We start from the raw sequence: 19,188 nt of genomic DNA, 5'->3' as shown, positions 1-19,188 counted from the left end.
TAATTTCCAGCATTATATGGAAAAGTATGTTATCACCGTACACATCTTAGTTCAAGTAATTGTAATAGCACAAATTAAAGGCTTTAAAAATGTACATATAGTTCAATATATTGTATGCAAACTAAGTTTGAATGTTAGAGCATAAGTTCAACAATTGCATTTGTTATCACTATTTACATGACTTGTATTACTACTATGGTTATTAATAGTTGAGAAAGATCAAAATCAGCAGATTAACATTTTGGAAAAGAGGTTAAATATACATTTTTCCACGCGGAGTGCTGATGCCAGGGTACAGAATGTGGAACACCTGGACTTGGAACTTTCCTCTTGGCTTCGGTGCCAAATATGAGCATAATTACTATGGTCACAGATGGTAGCAGATGCCTCTTCAGCTCTGTTTACTCTTCTTTGACTTCAATGGATATCAAACCGAGACGCAAACACGTGGCTTTTGTGAGCCCACATCGCAACCGGCCGGATTTAGCATTTTCTCCCTCGATACTTTGCTACCGACAGAATTATAAACGATGACAGAGGTGTAACACGCTTGTACGACGATACGTAATGGATTTTCGGGACACGGGCGTTTAAGATCTGCTTTAATTAAAGCGTTTTGCGAGCTGAAGCAGAAAAAAGATTCTGTTAGGTTGTGCTGTTTAATCATGGTTAACAGAGCTGAAATTGCAAGTGCAAATTAATTTAATCAAGGACGTCTTAAAACTGCTGCATAAATGCGCTGATTAGAGCGCGTTGGTTATGAATTCTTTATGACATGAAATATCATCAACAAAAGTCTGACACAAGATGAAACTACTACCACATACTGCAAAAAAGCTAGCGTGTATAGATGAATTATTTTTTGGGTGTTAAATTATTATTAGTATTATTTTCATGTTTTTCAAATATTTTTCTTTCAATATCTCACAAAACTTGTTTAATAACAAAATGGGTCGGCACCATCAGATTATAAAAAGTATATATAGAGGTTTTTGCATACCGTCGATGTTTAATAAAGAATTATATAACACTGCAAAAACATGTCACTGTTAGAGCTAACAAGGTCTGAATAAAGAAAGCATAAGAATAATTGGCCAAAGTCATAAACAAAATATAAATAAATACAGAAAAAGGTCAATCGCACAAGAGCATGTGTGACATTGTTGAGCTCAATAAAAAAAATTGAATGATTGACTTGGTTTCATGCTTTTCATGTTCATATTTCTATATATCTTGAAAGGATAGTTCCTCCAAAAATGAAAGTTGTGTCATCATGTATTCACCATGTTATTCCAAATCTGAATTATTTACTTTCTACTGCCCAACACAAAAGAAGATATTTAGAAAAATGTTGGAAACCGGACAGCAGCAGCACCCATTGAATTGTATTGGTTTTGTATCTATACAAAAGAAGTGAACATGTACCGCCGTTTCTCGGTTACCGCAATTCTTTCTTCCAAATATCTCCTTTGTGTTCTGCTGAAGAAAGTCGTACAGGTTTGAATTGACAAGAATGTGAATAAATGATGAATGAATTATTTTTTTAGGTGAAATATCCCTTTAAGTTTACTACACTTTTTCATTCGGCACAGTCACTGAAACAGAAACTATCGTCAGTCCTTCAGCAGTTTTCCTCTCTTTACTCTTGACCGACTTCCTTCTATTGACTTGCCCAGGCCGACATTTAAAAATACCATAGTATTATCTACAGCAGCAGAGCAAGCCAAATCTGCCAAACGACCTCATGTAAGATAAAGTGAAGCACGCGCCTCTTCAGATAGATATCCAGATCGATAGATCATATTGAGATTGTGACAGGATGACACGACGTAATTTGTCGGGTCTCTCCCGCGGAGAGCTGACACTGACGCAGAGGCTGCTGGGAGCTCTCCATTAAGCCTGTCACAACCCAAATCCACACTCGTCACATTTAGAAGACATTCATCTCTGCCGCACAAAACCCATTTAAGATCTGACCCATGAAACCCAAGTAAAAAAGTCATTATTTACTCTTTCCAACCCATGATTCCAGCCAATAAAATAAATGAGGGTGTAAGGAGATTGTGATGGAGAATGTTGATAACAAGGCACTTAGCCAAGTCACCGCTGCCATGGATTCATTGTCTCCTCACCAGCCGCTGTGGACATGCGGGTTTTATTCATCTGCCACGAGAAGGATGCCATCTTAATGACTGGTTAAGCCTCAACAACATACTAGAGATGGTCTAGGAACCAGCGGTCATACCCCAGGGTACATGACTGGCCCAATTAGCCTTTCGTCCTAACGGGCGTTTTTTTCCAGCTACTTAAACAAAGAGCAGCCTAACAGCCCATCACAAAACAGAACATTAACAGATTACACGAGTGAAATCTGTCACATTACCTTCACTTAATCTAAACTCACCCGCGAGTGCCGTGATGAGGATGTTGATGACATGTTTGGAGATAAACGTCTGATGTCGAAGACGTGATTAAGTGGCAAAGTTTATTGCAATGTCAGGCTGACTCCAAACGCCAGGTGTTTCAAATTAATCTACATCCAAGCGCCTGTTTGAAAAATTAGCTTGAAAATTTTGAGTTTAATGTTGTTATTTGATCAAGCAGCACTTGGAAAATATTTTGTTGATTTTTACGTGTACCAAAGGGATTGCATACATTCTGGCAGTCATTGCAAAATAAGCCGAGCAGGGAGATCAGAACTCCAGATGTGCAGTATTATCCGACTAGAAAAGCAAAAAATGGATATGAAGTATTGATTTGAGGTACAGAAACTATACACACACATACATACATTAAAGACCTAAAGGGACACTATCTTTACAGAGTAAACAGATGCAAGAAAAATCAATTACAGCTCAAAGTGCAAATCATACAATTATCCTATTGACTGACAATCCATCACCGCATTATTTATGTAAATGGAAAACATAAATATGTGGAAAATATAATTTGGCATGTCATGACTTGTTACGAGTCGTCGATAATATTGGCCATCATCGACATCAACACCAGTTTAACATGTTGATGAAGCATATACCACACAGGCACATATGCGAAATTCAGTATGTTCCTTCCATAAATCTACTGTATGGCTTCCCATGACTTGAAATAAAAAGGCTGTATGGACTAATTTAATTAAGCATATCATTTGTTTATTATGTTTTGAGCTTCACAGCCTGAACAGTCTGTTAAAGTCATTTTTGGAGGATCTATTGACAAAATTGCAATTAATATTCATAACTATGTCTTAGGAGGTGTATAAAGACCTTACATCGTGAAGCGGTATGTTTTTACTACCTTAGATTGAGCTATTTTGTATCTACATACACAGGATGGTCCCCTTACATGGAATTCACCATGTTACTTTTACAGTAGGGCTGTGCAATTCATCGAAAATGTATCGTAATCGTCAATTTTGGCCTTCATCAATTACAAAAAAAAATCAGTGAGGTAAGCGATTATTGTGCCGTATTGCATTTGGCAAGGATCCTCTATTTTCTTGTAGTATAAATCCACAGCGTACACCTTTCCTTTACAGTGGTTCAGCAGTGCTATTTCTTTACATTTACTTTTTCAGTTCAATTCAGAGTTTAAAAGCCAAGTTTTTTTTATTTTCTATCCTCTATTAAAGGTTAATGAGTAATCGTGTTAAATGATCAGGATCTCAAAATTGGCCAAGATATTCAGCCCTATTTTACAGTAGCCCTAAATGGACAAACTGCTCTCTAGAACGCTTTACGTAAAAACGTTACCTCCTTTTTTTAAAAAGCGAAACCGTGAAGACGTCTTATAGCTGTTTCAGCCACCGTAGTGCATGGAGTGAGCCGTTACCACTAGATGCCGCTAAATTTCATATACTGGATCTTCGCTTCGCGTGTCATTTCCATTTTTAGGTAACTGATCTTTTATTTATGTGTTTAAAATAATGACTTTACAAAACACAACAAAATAAACTCCGTGTATAAAAGTGCCAAGTATAAAAATTGTTGAAATGTGTCAAAAATAAAAAGAACATCTTTCCAGTTTTCTAATAAGATTGTCTGAGATGCGAGGCAGACTCACCAATGAAATTATAATACAGGGTGTTGACGTCTGGGAGACGTCCACGTGACCACATAGCTGGTTGCCTTATTTATGGCTGCAGTTAAATCATACATTTACCTACGTCCTAAAGCCTCAAGTATGAAAGTTTAAAAACCAGAATCTGCAGCTTTGCCTTAAACCATGATCTAAAAATCGAAACGGAGAAGAGCCCACATTAACCCCGCATTTTTTGAGCAGAGAGGTGTTGTCATAGCAACAAAAAGTAAAAATATCAGGAAAATAACAATGGATTTATCAGCTCCGAATTAAATACAACAAGACTAAACAGGCACCGACTGACTATGCAAAAATAATCAACAATTACGAACACTAGTACTTATTAAGTCGACCAATCTAATTTAGTCTAAATTTGTCTTTTCATCCATTTGTTATTTCACTAGGCTATCATTGCACAGCCCGGCCTCTTATTCATGTAAGCAATTAATGCTTGTCAGGATAATGATACATATAAGGGCAATGTTTCCACCCTGGTAATTATTTAGCCCACGAGCTAGCACAAGTCTGCTTCAATCTGTTCCTTTGAAGTACTCACAGAATACTGTTCAACGTATCCCCCGTCCCGACTAAACACGGGGGCCATTTCTTCCCAATCCCTTGTCCACCACAATATCACTTGGCACATTACGGCACTACAAAAATGCTTCTTCAAAACTCAAATGAGTCATCAGAAAGCGCCACAGCCGGAGAGCACGACTGCGTTTGCCGCTTCTTACGGCCCTTCTCCAAAAATAGCCTGAATTTTAATGTCAGGAAATGAAGACGTCACCGACGTAGACTGGCCTAAAGATTTGCATTGCCAAACAACATGGGTGACCTTTGGTCGGGGCTACCTTGGCCACATTTATACCACAGGGACTCGTATTTACATCAGTGCGAAATAGCAGGCAGAAAGACATACGAGGGGAGGGGTCCTTTGTTTTTAAAAGAAATGCAGAAAGGTTGGGACCCACACACACCTGGAGCATCTGTATTGCTGTTAATTGAGAAATCATGCATCTGTCAAACGTCAAGGCATCGCGTTGGACTAATAAGATAGTAAATGGATACGAGGCACGTAAGAGACGAGCACACAACAATTTGTGGTGCAATGGGTGCTGGCTGTGAATGGAAATATGGGATGCTCTGAATATCGGTAATGACTGGAAATCTATGAGATCAACCTTGTCAACCCTTTGGATTGTCCTGTAAGGGAAAATCCAATCTTGCTGAAACAAAGATTTACATATTTTCTTTCTAACTGTTAGGGATTCGAGAGCTCAGCTGTGACAGGCAACTTGACAGAGCCAGAAAGGGGATTTGTGAGCACACACACCATAATACGAAACATCTCTCTCTCCTAAAATCATTTCAATTTAGGCAGCGCATCCCAATTCAGAGATGTCATTTAACTAGTTTATCCCACACATGTAAACAGAACCTGCCCTATTTTGATCTAAATATTGCCAACAGTCGATATGACCGTGTCCAGATGGGTCACAAACGTAAGATTAAAAGCAACATCATAAAAATACCAAAAGGATATAGACTTGATCAATTGTATGCATCAACTCCACTGTATATACGTGGATTTAAGTCGACACGCTTCAGTTTTTCCCAAACGATGCATGAGGAAAATGTAAAGCTCTTCGCTCGGGCCATTTACATTCATCAAGTGAAAGAAAGCGAGAGGAATATGAATCCAAAACAAACTCTATCAACCCCACTGAAATGATAAAGCTGCAATGAGTACGACCCATAAATCTTTAATTTCACAGCCATACATATTTCCCGCAATTACAGCTGCCCGAACCCACGCGCTCCAAAAGAGGGCGCTGTTGCGCGACTTCAACTTTTGCGCTGCCTCCATCAACAGTACATGTTGCTTTACGTCGCTATTTGACGGCTGACATTTGCGATGGATAAAATGCGACCGCAAATAACAAAGAGCGCCGTTTCAGGTCCGCACCTCGCTGAATAGCCTACGCCTTGTCTTCAAAAGGAGACGCGCGATTCCGTGAGCGCGCACGACACGTGTCATTTTTCTCCTTGAGAGGGCAACGCTCACCTTGAACTAGATTCGCAATAAAAGCACAAGTCCTTTAGTGGAAAGGCGTTCGCGGGACGTGCCCGCGTCCCCGTGTCACATGAAAACCGCCGGGCTCAAAAACACAGCGTGACATATACGGGGTGCGTGCGGGTGCGCGTTGCGAGTGCGCCAGTGCGCGTGTGTTTTGAATTCAAATGTAGCAGCGAAATGCAGAACAGATACCGCAGCACGCCGATGAACTTCTGCGGTTTCGCATCTGACCGTCACATCAGCTGGTGCGTGTCAAGTCGTGTGCGTGAGACCTCGCATTTTGACGTGATATCCATATACATCAGAACACCAAAGGAAAGCTGTTATATTTACCATGTTTACTTCGGATACCATGTCTATGCTGGCTATGTCTATATTCATCCCCACCGCCACCGGAGCTCCTGGTGGAGAGAAACGATATGATTAAAAAGAATGTAATAATGAGTGAGACTGCATGCATGTAAATGCCCGCACTTTTACCTCCAGGGTCAGACTGTTTCCAATGACACCACCTCATTATTATTATTACATATATAAATATATAAAACACCCCACATTCACGTGGCATTGCGCATGAAATCGTTGATTTGTTACAACCACTGAAGGTGAACACACAACTGCATGCATGACTGACATGTGAACAGTTTCAGACGTGCGTCCAGCTTGGGGATCTCGTGCGAGATGTCTGCGAATACGTCAAATGCATGCATGGAGGTTTTCGACATGCCGTTTTCATTCCTGTCGTGATGCAACAAAAGTTGCACTGAAAATCTTTAAGTTATACCGCTTGTGTGGCACAAACGCGCAGCTTTGTTAAAATGCCCAAACAGCGATAAAATAGCGCGTATTGATTTCTCCGGTGTATTGACATGCACGCCTGGCCCGAGACTGAGATGAATGGACAAGGTTTGCATGAGTAATTGGTCATGTTCGTCCTCGTGACAAGCCAAATGCAACAATGATATGAATTTTACACACGCATTACCTCCGAAATCCGGCCTCAGCCGAATGTCGTATCCCTTCATGAGTCTGTCCACGGTGTCTTTGACCACTGGCATATTGCTGGGGTCTCTGCTACTGCAAAAATATCAAGAGGCATTCTCAAAATCCTCATACATTCAAAAAGACAGACGGAAAACATCACGAAACGTATCAGTACCTTTGCGCGCACGCCACGGCCACGATTAACGGACACAGCAAGAAGATGTGTGGGGTTTTTCCGATACCCTCCATCGCAACAGTTTTGACGGGCTTTCGGATGTGATGAAGACACAGCGCGCATCCAACTTACTGAAGCCAGTGCTGCGAAGGCAATGAGCTGCGCATGCGCACACGCCAGCTCCAGATCAAAGAGCAGCTCCCGGTGATGCTGGATGAGCGGTTTCCATTGCGGGGAAAATTAATGGAACGACCGAACAAACCTAGTCGGGAAAATACGACATCAGGTGATATTTATGCAGCATTTAGAGCCTTGCGTGAGTGTTGAAGCGACTTGACAGGTTAGTGAAGTCCCGAAGGTGACATCAGCGGTTGTCATAGTGATTCCGAACTTCATATCTTAAAATAACAGGCATGCGTAATAAAGGAGATTTTAAGCGCGGTTCGTTTCACAGTCATGCACGTTTGGTTTGAATGTGTCAAAAACAAACCTCCGAGAAAATGAAATTTTGTTCCGTGTGTAATGACAACATGTGTACAGTACACTGAAACTTGCTACGTTTTCGGCATTTGTGTTTACACGGTTCTCTTTGAAACAGGATGTTGAGGGGTATCCAATGGTTTGCCCCTTTTTTAAATAGCCAATAGACTTGGGTCGGATTGCACCCTATATTCCTAGTAAAACGAGGGGACATGTAATTCATCAGAAAGCCATGCACTTTTGCTGATCCCTAAATATGCGACTGGACAGCTGTCTGTAAAAGTGACTGTAAAGACACTTTAGAGCTGAAGGAAATATGCAGCGTTAAATTGGACGATCCCCTCAGTGCAAGTTGAGTCATCGATATCTAAACGACTGTAAATGTGTGTATCTACTTGAAGATATTTTGGGGTGCACTAGAAAGGCATGGATGAATAAAAGCTAACAGGACTAGAAGACAAAACAAATAGTGCAAACCAATAAGCACTCACAAAACATCACTGTTCACCAAATCAAACATCACAAAATCAAATATGTGTCCTGAAATCGTACACCTGCATGTTTATTCTTCAGTGCCGAAGTGGCTCTTCTAAATGGGTTTTTAATGCCATTTATGAGTATAATGTTAAGGAATTCACATTAGTAGAGTACAGAGATACAGCACATATTCCTTTCAGTATCTCCCTCTTGAAACAGCTGAGAACTATGTACACGGATACAAAGAGAAACGTCAGTGAACGTTTTACATGAACACATCCAGTCCTAACCTTCACATACCACTTCATCCCTTTATTCCAGCCAATATACACGGGAACATGCTAGGAACGATGTTAGTAATAGTTCAGTTCTACAGATGTGTTTTTTAAAACGTAAAATCTTTGTCAGTACAAACCCTTTGATTTTGATCTAGTGCAGTACGACCTGTGTCTCTGTAGAGGGCAGCCCACTAAAAGCATTGGTTAAATGTTGCATCACCAGTTCGAGCTGCAGATTATGTCATCAACTCCTTGGCGTGCTACACATACACATAGAAGAGCAAAACCAGAGTGAGGGTCTGCGATGTATGCGGGTTAGTACGATGCTGTGGCTCGCGGCGGTGAATATAAAGGCAAATGGAGCGGAAAGTATATACAGGTGATAAAATGGGAAAGGAACAAGATCAAATGCTTGTCAAATAATATCAGACAAGCTTGTGCTCTTTCAGGGATGAAGTTGCTAGATGACGAAAGTGAGAGAGAGAGAGGTCCAAGGAGAGCACACAAAGTCGTCTGGAGCCGGATACACATCCCGATGCTGAATATGTCGTGAGCTTCTCAGGAGAAATTCACTCGATCTCCCTGTAGAGATAAAACACACCGAAAGACAAATACAAGATCAGCAGAGATGAAAACGGGCCATACACGCGTTCGCAGCCTCTCACAGGCTTTCATCTCCTGTAATACTGACGTCAATGATGAATGTTTGATGAAAATAATTTTTTTCCGTGTGAATTCAGGGTGGGAAGGTGCAAAGCGGTGGCTCTACGCCTCTTTAAGTTGTACATTATTGCATTTCTTTCATTTCAAGCAGTATATTACTCGTCCTCGATTGAACGCTTGTTTCACCCCTCGGGTAAACAAATAACGCAACTTAAGGTTGTGAATTTGATAAGTGAGTCTATTTTGAGAGAATGTGTTGATTTTCTTGATTCAGTAAATTTCATGCCTTCGGCACAGAGGGGATTTTAGGATTAAATGTGACATTTGCTTCTTGATCCTTCCGAACAAATCTAATGAATTAAGCATTCAGAGGAGGATCTTTTTTAAAGAGCTGTCCCGAAGTGATAAATCTTGGATGGGGCTGTAACCTCAACAAGAGCAACAACACAGTCACCCAGAAGGAACATCATCTCTCCTGTTTTTCCCTGCTCAAGTCCCGCGGCTGTTTTAGGTTCACAAATTATTAATTGCAACCTCCATAAAAGTACCAGTGGAAACCTGTGTTCCTGCAAAGGTCTGCTCAAAATTTAAGCATATCTAGAGAATTCTTTGTACCTACGATGAGAAGGTAAAATGGGATCATTTCTATTATTTCTCAATACCAAAAGTATTGAGTAAAATAAATGTCATGGAGACGATCACAGTTACAGCTATGTACTTAGGTTAATACATATCATTTAATATTTCATAATTTCCATGAGGAAAATCCTGTTTACTTTTGGTTTTAAGGTAGGATACGGCATTCAAATGCCAGAAACAGTAACATGCAGTTTGGTTTAATCATTTATAAATATAATGTTTTTTGTATAATATTAATTTGTGCCTGTCAAAATGATTTGCAGCATCTGGGTCACCATGTTATTCGTTTTGAGCGGTTGTTATCTGGGAATATTAGACCTTGGAATGTCATGATTGGCCAATCAGGATCAAGTAAGATGTCACGGATCCCCTGTCATCCGTCATCTCCAGTGCACTTCATCTCCCAGAATTCCCCACTGGTCATCACCTGCACCAGATCTGTAATCAGCAGACCTGCCAGCCATCACTTCGTCACATCCACAGTATATATAGCATGTTCTGTTTATTAGCTTTTCTCGGGTCTTGTCTGTAATATATCAATGTTATGCTGTGTTATTGGTTTGTCTGTGCTGTATAACCTGTTGAATTATTAAAAGACACGCTTGACTACTCCTTGTTCTCCGGTGCGTACTTGGCAACGAGCGATTTGTGATGTAAGAGGGCTGTGTAATAATAGAATTTAATAGGATTTAATCATACTACAATGTGTTAAAATAGCTCCAAAATAGGGTTCACAATATACCAATATTGACAGTTATATAAAAAAACACAATTGTATAAGATAAAAATTATAATTCAACACCCGTTTAAATCTCCCTCTCTCTCTCTCTCTCTCTGCCTCCTACTCTCACATTTTGAGCAAGGCCAAAAAAAACACAAAATAAACAAAACTGAAGAATAATTTGACTAATAGAACTATTTATTTTTTATTATTTAGATGTATTTCATTTTTTTAAACAACTTGATATCATGATAATATCGTCAGCATGAATTCCGTTTTCTGTGATAATTGTGCAATGAAAACCTTATATTGTGACAGCCCTACTGAAAATACAATGTTTTGTTGTTGACATCTAAAAGCGTAATCAATTTAGACAAAACATTTAAGAAATGTACACAATTGCTTTTTAGAATATTCTAAATTCTGTGTCCAGGTTTGTCAAATTTGTCTAAAGTGCCATTCACACTATGAATCACAACTATAACTATAAAAACAACGTTTTAAAAATTGTTCTTAATGTAAGATAATATTGGGGTTCCCCTCACAACAAAGGATAAAGATCCAGAGATAAACACCTTCAGAATGATTTTTTTCCAGCTGGTGAACTATTCAACATACTGCTGAGTCTCAGACGGATATTTAATGTTTGGCTATTGATGATCGGGAGGCGGGTTTTACGTCCCAGTTAAAGACTGCACATTGACGTAATGCTTATAGTCTGAGCGAGCTGGCAAAATATATGCTTAACATCCCGGACACAAGCGCGCCTTCAGCCTTCAGAGAGAGCATCCACCCTTTGCTGTCATATTTTCGAGAAAAGACGATCGTGTATGAAATTAAAGCATCAGGAGCAGGTCATCTACATTTATTTTAGTGAGTGGGAATACTGCAGTACGTAAGCTTAAAATAAACAATGCTATCGTCCGCTGATGTGGACACAAATATAGTTATAGTTAGCATTATAGTTAGGGTTATAATGTGAACGCCACTTTATGGAACACTTCAGTTCCACATGTGAATGAGTAACAAGAGAACAAACCTGGGCTTTTCCATGGTGTCCTTGGTGAGGTAGATATACCAGTAGACAAGATTGAAAATACCAAAGGCCAGTGGAAAAAGTACACGGGCAAATGCGTCTATGTCACTGGTGCCTGCCAGCATCATGTTGGGTGGGACCGCAGAGCCCTGAAGGAAGATAGGATCGCGAGTCTTTGGCGCCTCCAACACAGAGTTTGGCCTTCTCCTGCGGCTAAATCCACCATTATCAGACTGAGGCTGCAACAAAGACGACAAGAAAATATAAAACAACAAAGACACAATCTGCACAAATGTTAATCGTACTGTATCATTTCTGTCCTGACAGGAGCATTTAACAGATTAAGATTACTCGTTTTACTGTCTGCCAGGCAAACATTTGACAATTCATGGCTGATGGATGAGTGATCGATTTGTTTAGTTGTAGAACCCAGCGGGTTAAATCAGGAGGGTCTTTCTCAGACAAAATGATCACTTCGACGGGATCACCTCAGGGATGTGTCTTATCTCCATTATTATTTATTTGATACATTCCAGCACTTTTAAAAATATATATATTATCAAGTATAGCGATGACACAGCTCTAGGGAGTCTTTTACAAGAAGGGAGGAAGAAAATTGAACCCGTGTTAGATTTCTTTTTAAACTGTTGTGAGAAATCAAATCTTCTGTTAATAGCATAGTTATTGATTTTAGGGTGAAAGAACAAAACACAATTTATCTGACACTAATTCGTGGGGAGTAAATACAACTAATAACGAATTATAAATACCTTTGTTTAGTCCTGGATCATAATCTCAAGTGGGATGTGTGGACTGGTTATTTAAGTATGAAGATACAACAGATTATGTATTTCCTAAAGAAACTATTAGCTTTTAATGTCCATAGCAAAATGCTTTTGGTGTTTTAGGAGGCCTTTATTGAAAGCGTCATTGTGTGAGTTGCTGGTATGGCAATGCTTTAGATGCTCAAAAGAAATCACAGAGGAAAGTAGTTACGTTGTCAAGTAAATTACTGGGAATCCCATTACCAAGTATAGAGAGTATATATAAAGAGAGAGTATTGAATAAAGGGTAACACTTTACATTAGGGTACCCTTTATAAAGCATTTATAAATGTGTTCATTAATGATTAATAAGTAATTTTAAAATGCATTATAAAGCAGTTATAACTGCATGAATGAAAAGGGAGATTCTAACAAAATACCTCCCAAGTAGTGAGCAGCTATAAAAAAAGCAACATAACACCCGACAGCGTCCAGTCTGACAGCCTATATGGCAAACAACATCAAGATAATAATGAATCTGATTTCGAGTCAAATAAATGATGAATTTATAACATTTGAGTAAAACATGGCTCACTTTTTGGCAGGCATTTCGTTAGAATCCTTCTTTTTATTCATGCAGTAATAACTGCTTTATAATGCATTTGTAAATGACTTATTTATCATTAATGAACACATTTATAAATGCTTTATAAACGGTACCTTAATGTAAAGTGTTACCGAATAAAGCTAACCTTATTGTGAAGGATAAGATGCTTGCCTTTTGAATTATTGCCATCTTGTCGACGGTACGGTGTTCCCCGGTGCATGAAGAACAAGTACAAACAATCTTTCATCCCCCAAGCAATCAGTCTCTTAAAATCTTCTTCTTTTTAACGTTAATGCTGATCAGCTGATCTGATGTTTTTCAAATGAGTATTTTATTGTGTATATATGCCAACTGTGACTGTTAAATGCCTATGTGAGAAAGTTGCAAACTAACTTTCCCTACGGGGATTAACAAATAAACTGAACTGATATACTGGTCCATCATTAATGCGTATTTGAAGGGAAACTTGATTTGATATTTATGCATCCAGTTTCAGAGAATTCACAAGAGAACAGGAGCAAATGCATCTACAGAACAGGCGAGAGATGATAAGTGTCACGGCTCGCAGTTTTAATACAGGTTGCTATTTTTAAAACACCAACCATGAGCTCACCACGTGAGAGCAGTCCTGAGAGATGCCACACGCCTGTAGAATTAGCATATCTAACTCACCGCAACAGATAAGAAGCACAGTGCACACAGAGGATTGGAGCTATAGAGAGAACTGGCTTCTCTGGTGGACGCCGACATCTGAACACTCCCTTTACAAAGAAAAGCCCCTCTTAACACAGCAGTGCCATCTCTCATAGGATAGAAAATCACACATCAGATCACATTGAAGAGACAGTTCACCTAAAAATATTAATTCTGACATCATATATTTACCCTCACACTGTTTAAAACCTGTATAAAAAACGATAGTTTGAGAAATGTCTCAGTGGTTTTGTCCAAACAACGGAAGTCAATGGGGTCCAATGTTGTTTGGTTATCAATGTTCTTTAAAATATCTTTATTTGTATTCTGTAGAATAAAATAATACAGGTTTGAGAATAACGTGAGGGTGCAAAAATGATGAAAGAATTTTCATTTTGGGCTGGACTAACTCTAATTTTTGTCTACCTTTATGTCTAAGAAGAAACATCTGCAACAAAGTTGATGTGTAAATGAGACACACAGTAACTGAGAACTCAATAAAACCTCCTGAGCTGTGAAAGATCCATCTCTGAGCTATGAAATTTCCCTGTGGGCACGTGAAAAGGTTAAACTATGAGCTGTTATAGTTGCTTTGGAAGGCTCGTATACGCAGCTGCAGCATCACAATAACGGTTACGCAGTTCATTGGTTTGTGAAGAACATGGTTCGTGTTGCGCATATCACATAACCAGAAGCCATGTCAGCTGCACTTTTTGACCAGAGTACTCTGTTAATTACGCAGGATAAGCAGGGATCGCAGAAGTTACCGACTCAGACTCATCATCGCTGCCCTGGGCTATAGACTCCGGAATGGAGGCCTTGGAGACCCGGCGTTTTTCCCTGTTGGCCTCTAGTGTGGCGAAGTAATTCACAGCCGCAAACTCCACGAGAGCCGAAGCCACGAAGGCAAAGCAGACGGCGATGAACCAGTCCATGGCAGTGGCGTAGGAGACCTTAGGCAGTGAGGAGCGAGCGCTGATGCTGAGGGTGGTCATAGTGAGAACAGTGGTGATACCTGAAGGTCACATGTGATGAGACTGTCATGATGTGTGCTGGGCTGATTTGCATTTAGAGGAAATCAAATAAAACCTTACTTTGATTCACAATGATAAACTAAAATGATTTTTTGTCATTTGAACTGTCGGGTGAAATTTTCCGTATGAAATGTCATTTCAAACATTTTCAATTTTATGATGGCGATATAGAGACAAAAGTAACAGATTGACGTTTTAACAGATCAGATGAATAAAGAGTTTTTTGTTATTGTAAATACAGTCAGAAACACATAAAGTTCAAATTAATTAACATATCTAAAACATTTCAAGGGATAGTTCACCCAAAAATGAAAATTCTGCCATGAATAACTCACTCTCTTATTCCAAATCTGTAAACATTTCTTTTTTTGGTTGACCACAGAGAAAGATATTTAGATGAATGCTAGTATCCAAACAGTCCTTGGACACCATTGACTACCTTAGTAGGAAAAATTACACTGGTAGTCAAAAGTTCCCCAGAACTGTTTGCTGTCCAGCATTCTTCAAATAATCTTTTGTGTTCAACGGAACAAAAAAATTATAAACTCATTTTTACAACTATGGTAGTCAATTGGGTCCAAGGACTGTTTGGTTATAAGCGTTCTTCTAAATATCTTTCTCTGTTTATCAAAACAAAGAAATGTATACAGATTTGGAACAACTCGAAGGTGAGTAAATAATGACAGAAATAAAATCTTTGGGTGAACAATGCCTTTAATGTAAATCTAAAAAAAGTTTTATAGTGATAATTAATAAAAACGTTTTGACATTTGTTAGGAGAAAATGTGTAATTTCTTATTTGCATAAGAATCATCAAACAGAATTACACAAATTACAGAGAATAGTCAGAATAAAAGTCTTTACATTATTTATCTCTGTGTACTGCATATTCATTTTACATTTATAAACAAACACATACATGCATATATTTAGGAAAAATATTAAATTGTATTGGTTTCATTTATAATTAAAATTATTGGGAAATATAAATAAATACAGTATATATATTCCAAATTAATATGCACAGTACACAGACTTTTACTCTGGATCCGATTAATCATTTTACAGCCCTAAAAAATTATGAGTTTACTTCAGTGTCACTTTTCCTGCAGCATATTAGTCCAATTTAAGTTTGCCATGTATTTTACACAATCAAGACTGAGATATGTTTAAATAATGTTATCATCTATAAGAAATAGTCTGATCGCTACAAATACTAGCTCCTCACCAAGCTGAATACTGAGTAAGGGATAATGTACAGGCAGCCGGTTGTTATACAGCTAGTTGGCACATGAGAAAAAACTGGACATGAAATGTGATTTTGAAATATTAGCTCATTTTTACAGATTGCAGACCATCTGTGTGGAAAATTACCTTCGGTTTAAAGGTAAGAAACGACGTTCAAATGTCTCGAACAGGCAATTTGGTTTTATAATTTGTAAATAAAATGTCATATATGTTATTAAAAGACATACTTATATTTAACTTGTAAAAAAAACAAGATTTGCTGCGTTATCGTGTGTTGTTAGTTTTGAGCGATTGTTATCTGGGAATAATGATCCTGCAAATGTCGCGACTGGCCAATCAGAATCAAGCATTCCAACGAGCCGTGTAATACAAAGTCCATACCACAAAGACTGTGAAACAATTTGCCCACCGAAGTTAAAATTTGGGCTGAAGCATCTTGCTATAATAAAGGTGATTTTATTAGCTTTGTTTATCAAGCAGTAATGCAAATTATCTCAAATTATGCTAAAGAGCAAAATATTCACACGTTACAATACTTCGAGAACACATTCATACCTGCCACAGTACGAGCAGGAACAGACTCCTTGTTGATCCAAAATGAGACTTGGGACAGAACGACCACCATAATCAGTGGGATGTACGTCTGGATTAGATGGTAGCCGAGCTTCCTCTGGAGATAGAAATGGACAACCTGGACAGAATACAGACCTGCCAAGAGAAAACCGCATTGACAAGGTCATGCAAACAGAGAACATGCAGAATCCATATACATTCTCTGATCGTGTTTTACATTTTTTTAAATAATTTTGGCTTTTGCATTTTTTATTTTGTGAATAAAGGCATAAATCAAAGAAGACATGCAGGCTTTTTTCTCTTTTTAATGCTTTAACTGGGCCACAGTCTTTTCATTTGGGCTGGTGCCTGATCCACTTCCCACAGATCTGAAGGGTCCACAGCAGGTGGCTGCTTATTCGCCTGCCTATAAATCGGGCTTTACCAAGCTCTTGGTCATCTACAGTCCACGATCAGACCTTGGAACGGGCTTAATGCATTGCAGCTATTTTTGAAGGCAGACAGCAGGCCTGATCAGTTAAGCATCTTAGATTGACTCTTAGAAGGAAAGCTGGCCTGACATTTACTTCTTAACACACACAATTACTTAAGGCATTCAAGGAATTTATAGTAAACAAGATATATGACATGCTACATTATATATATTCGATAAAGGTTAGTTATAAAACATACCTGTGCTGAACTTGTAGGTTTGACTGGACAATGTGTGTCGTACAAGATCATACTGGAGCAAGCTTGAAGACTCAGGTGGCACATCTATAGACCCCTCAAGACCCTTCCTCCATGTGTAGACAATTTCACGATTAGTATAAGCATCTGCAAGCAAAAAGGATAAAGATATAAACTACAGAAAACTGTTTCTCTGTGAAACCCTGGAAGGATGGATGGATCTTACAGCTTCCAAACAGAAGAGCACATGCGTGTCCATCCATAGGAAAGTCCCTCAGCTGCATTGGACAATCTGAACTCACAGTTAGTCTATAATATAGAATATGAAACATTTAGTAGGTTACATACGTGTTTTGAGGTATTAAGAATAATGTGCCACTATAAGGGTTATTCAGATTTTCTATGTCTTACCTCATGGTGTAAAAGACTGTTCCATTTTGCATTATGCGGAACAGCTTGTTTGGGGAGGTCATGTTATGTAAAATAGACCTCTTTGAATTACGAAAGAACGTGTCAGGTGTCCAGATCTTCTCCACCATGCGGTTGTTCAAAGGAAGGATTTCAATAGGACCATCAAACGCTAACCTCTCATCAACCCACATTTGACGAAAAAACATATCCATTGTGAACTCCTGCCAGACAGAAACCGTTCTTTGTGTGATTTTTTTATATTCTAAATCCAAATAACATGAATGCATAATTAAAATTTCCTTTTCTTTTAAAATGATTGTGTGAGGATCTCGACAACCTAATATTAGTGAGCAGATATTGGCACTGTGAGGCATAAAACTTTCGCTTATTATCTGCTTAGAAGGCAATCTACCCACAAGGCATGAAACATTATAATTATGTTTTACCAGTGATGTGAAAACACAGGAAACTAACAGTACATTATTCTGTACCAACAAATTTGCAAGCAACTAAGAAAGAGGCTGTGGGTGCTGTATTTTCTTACCATCTTAACGTCAGAAACTGGTCCAAAACTTGTTACAAATATGTCTGTTTTTACCTCAGTAACAGAGACTGTCAATACAAACAGGTTACGTGTTATACATGCAAATAAAAAAAATTGAAAGCACCTTTTATACAAAGTTGTACAAGGAGAAAAACATGTTAAACAAATATAGAGTAAATAATGAATAATAACCCTATAAATATAGAAAATTGAGAAAAGCGTGTGGCCTTAAAGGGACAGAACACCCAAAAATGAAAATACGATCTTCATTTAGTCACTTGAACATCCAAATCTGTATACATTTATTTGTTCTGATGAACGCAGATATTTTGAAGAATGCTCGTAACTTAACAGTTCTTGGCCACCATTGACATCCATTGTAGGAAAAATGACAATGCCAGTCAAAAGTGCCCAAGAACTGTGGATTTTCATATATTCTTCAAAATAGATTATTTTGTGTTAAACCGAACAAAGAAATTTATAAAGCAAGTTTTTTCATTTGTATCAAAGGAATGTATACAGATTTGTAACAACTTGAAAGTGACTAGGCCTAAATGATGACATCCTTTTCATTTTTGGGTGAACTGTCCCTATAATAAACTGTTTACGGCAACGATATACAATGTAACAATATTTGTCGATAATGTCGATAATGCTGATATGGCTGTATAGTTTGTGGTCTGTGCTTACCTCCAGAACCTGGTCGTAGTCGGTTGTCATAGCCCTCAAGAAGTCGGTCTAAAATCCGTGTAATGTTTTCTGAATTTATCTTTTGCTTTCCCGTTACACTTGCAACACTAAACAGAGAAAATTCGCCATCTTGATAAGTCCTCTGAGAATGTATGATTTAGGTCCAACTTAAATAAGCAATCATGTAAATAAATTGAAGCATTTCCCCCTTACTTGTCACTCACCTTGTAAAGCATAAAAAAGTCAGAAGTAAAACCATTTTGCTGTCTGCTGTCAATAGTTAGAGATCATAATGCGAATTGAATGTGAGGTGAAACACTTTGACAATAATCAAATTAAAGG

At 38.5% G+C, this 19,188-nt stretch overlaps 2 protein-coding genes across 2 annotated transcripts in view; both read right to left on the bottom strand.

The window, feature by feature from the left end:
- Positions 1–7,781, bottom strand: part of gabrb2a (gamma-aminobutyric acid type A receptor subunit beta2a) — a 36,388-nt gene extending 28,607 nt beyond the window's left edge. Inside the window, exons 1-3 of the mRNA XM_079480604.1 lie at positions 7,320–7,781; positions 7,146–7,237; positions 6,494–6,561 (exon numbers count right to left, since the gene is read on the bottom strand). Coding sequence (XP_079336730.1) covers positions 6,494–6,561; positions 7,146–7,237; positions 7,320–7,393 — 234 coding nt within the window. The 5' untranslated portion in view covers positions 7,394–7,781. The remainder of the gene's footprint in view (positions 1–6,493; positions 6,562–7,145; positions 7,238–7,319) is intronic.
- A 30-nt stretch (positions 7,782–7,811) lies between these two features.
- Positions 7,812–19,174, bottom strand: gabra6a (gamma-aminobutyric acid type A receptor subunit alpha6a). Its single transcript, XM_079480131.1, has 10 exons — positions 19,071–19,174; positions 18,847–18,953; positions 18,157–18,224; positions 17,613–17,833; positions 17,428–17,510; positions 17,205–17,348; positions 16,515–16,667; positions 14,445–14,692; positions 11,617–11,852; positions 7,812–9,136 (listed from the first exon to the last, which is right to left on the bottom strand). The coding sequence occupies exons 1-10, from the start codon at positions 19,103–19,105 to the stop codon at positions 9,124–9,126; spliced, it is 1,308 nt and encodes a 435-aa protein (XP_079336257.1). The 5' UTR covers positions 19,106–19,174; the 3' UTR covers positions 7,812–9,123.
- Positions 19,175–19,188: the final 14 nt, after the last annotated feature.

This window comes from Barbatula barbatula (assembly GCF_947034865.1).
Source record: "Barbatula barbatula genome assembly, chromosome: 18".
Classification (NCBI taxonomy): Eukaryota; Metazoa; Chordata; class Actinopteri; order Cypriniformes; family Nemacheilidae; genus Barbatula; species Barbatula barbatula.
Note: the sequence above shows the minus strand (reverse complement) of the source record. Positions and strands in the feature narration are given on the sequence as shown.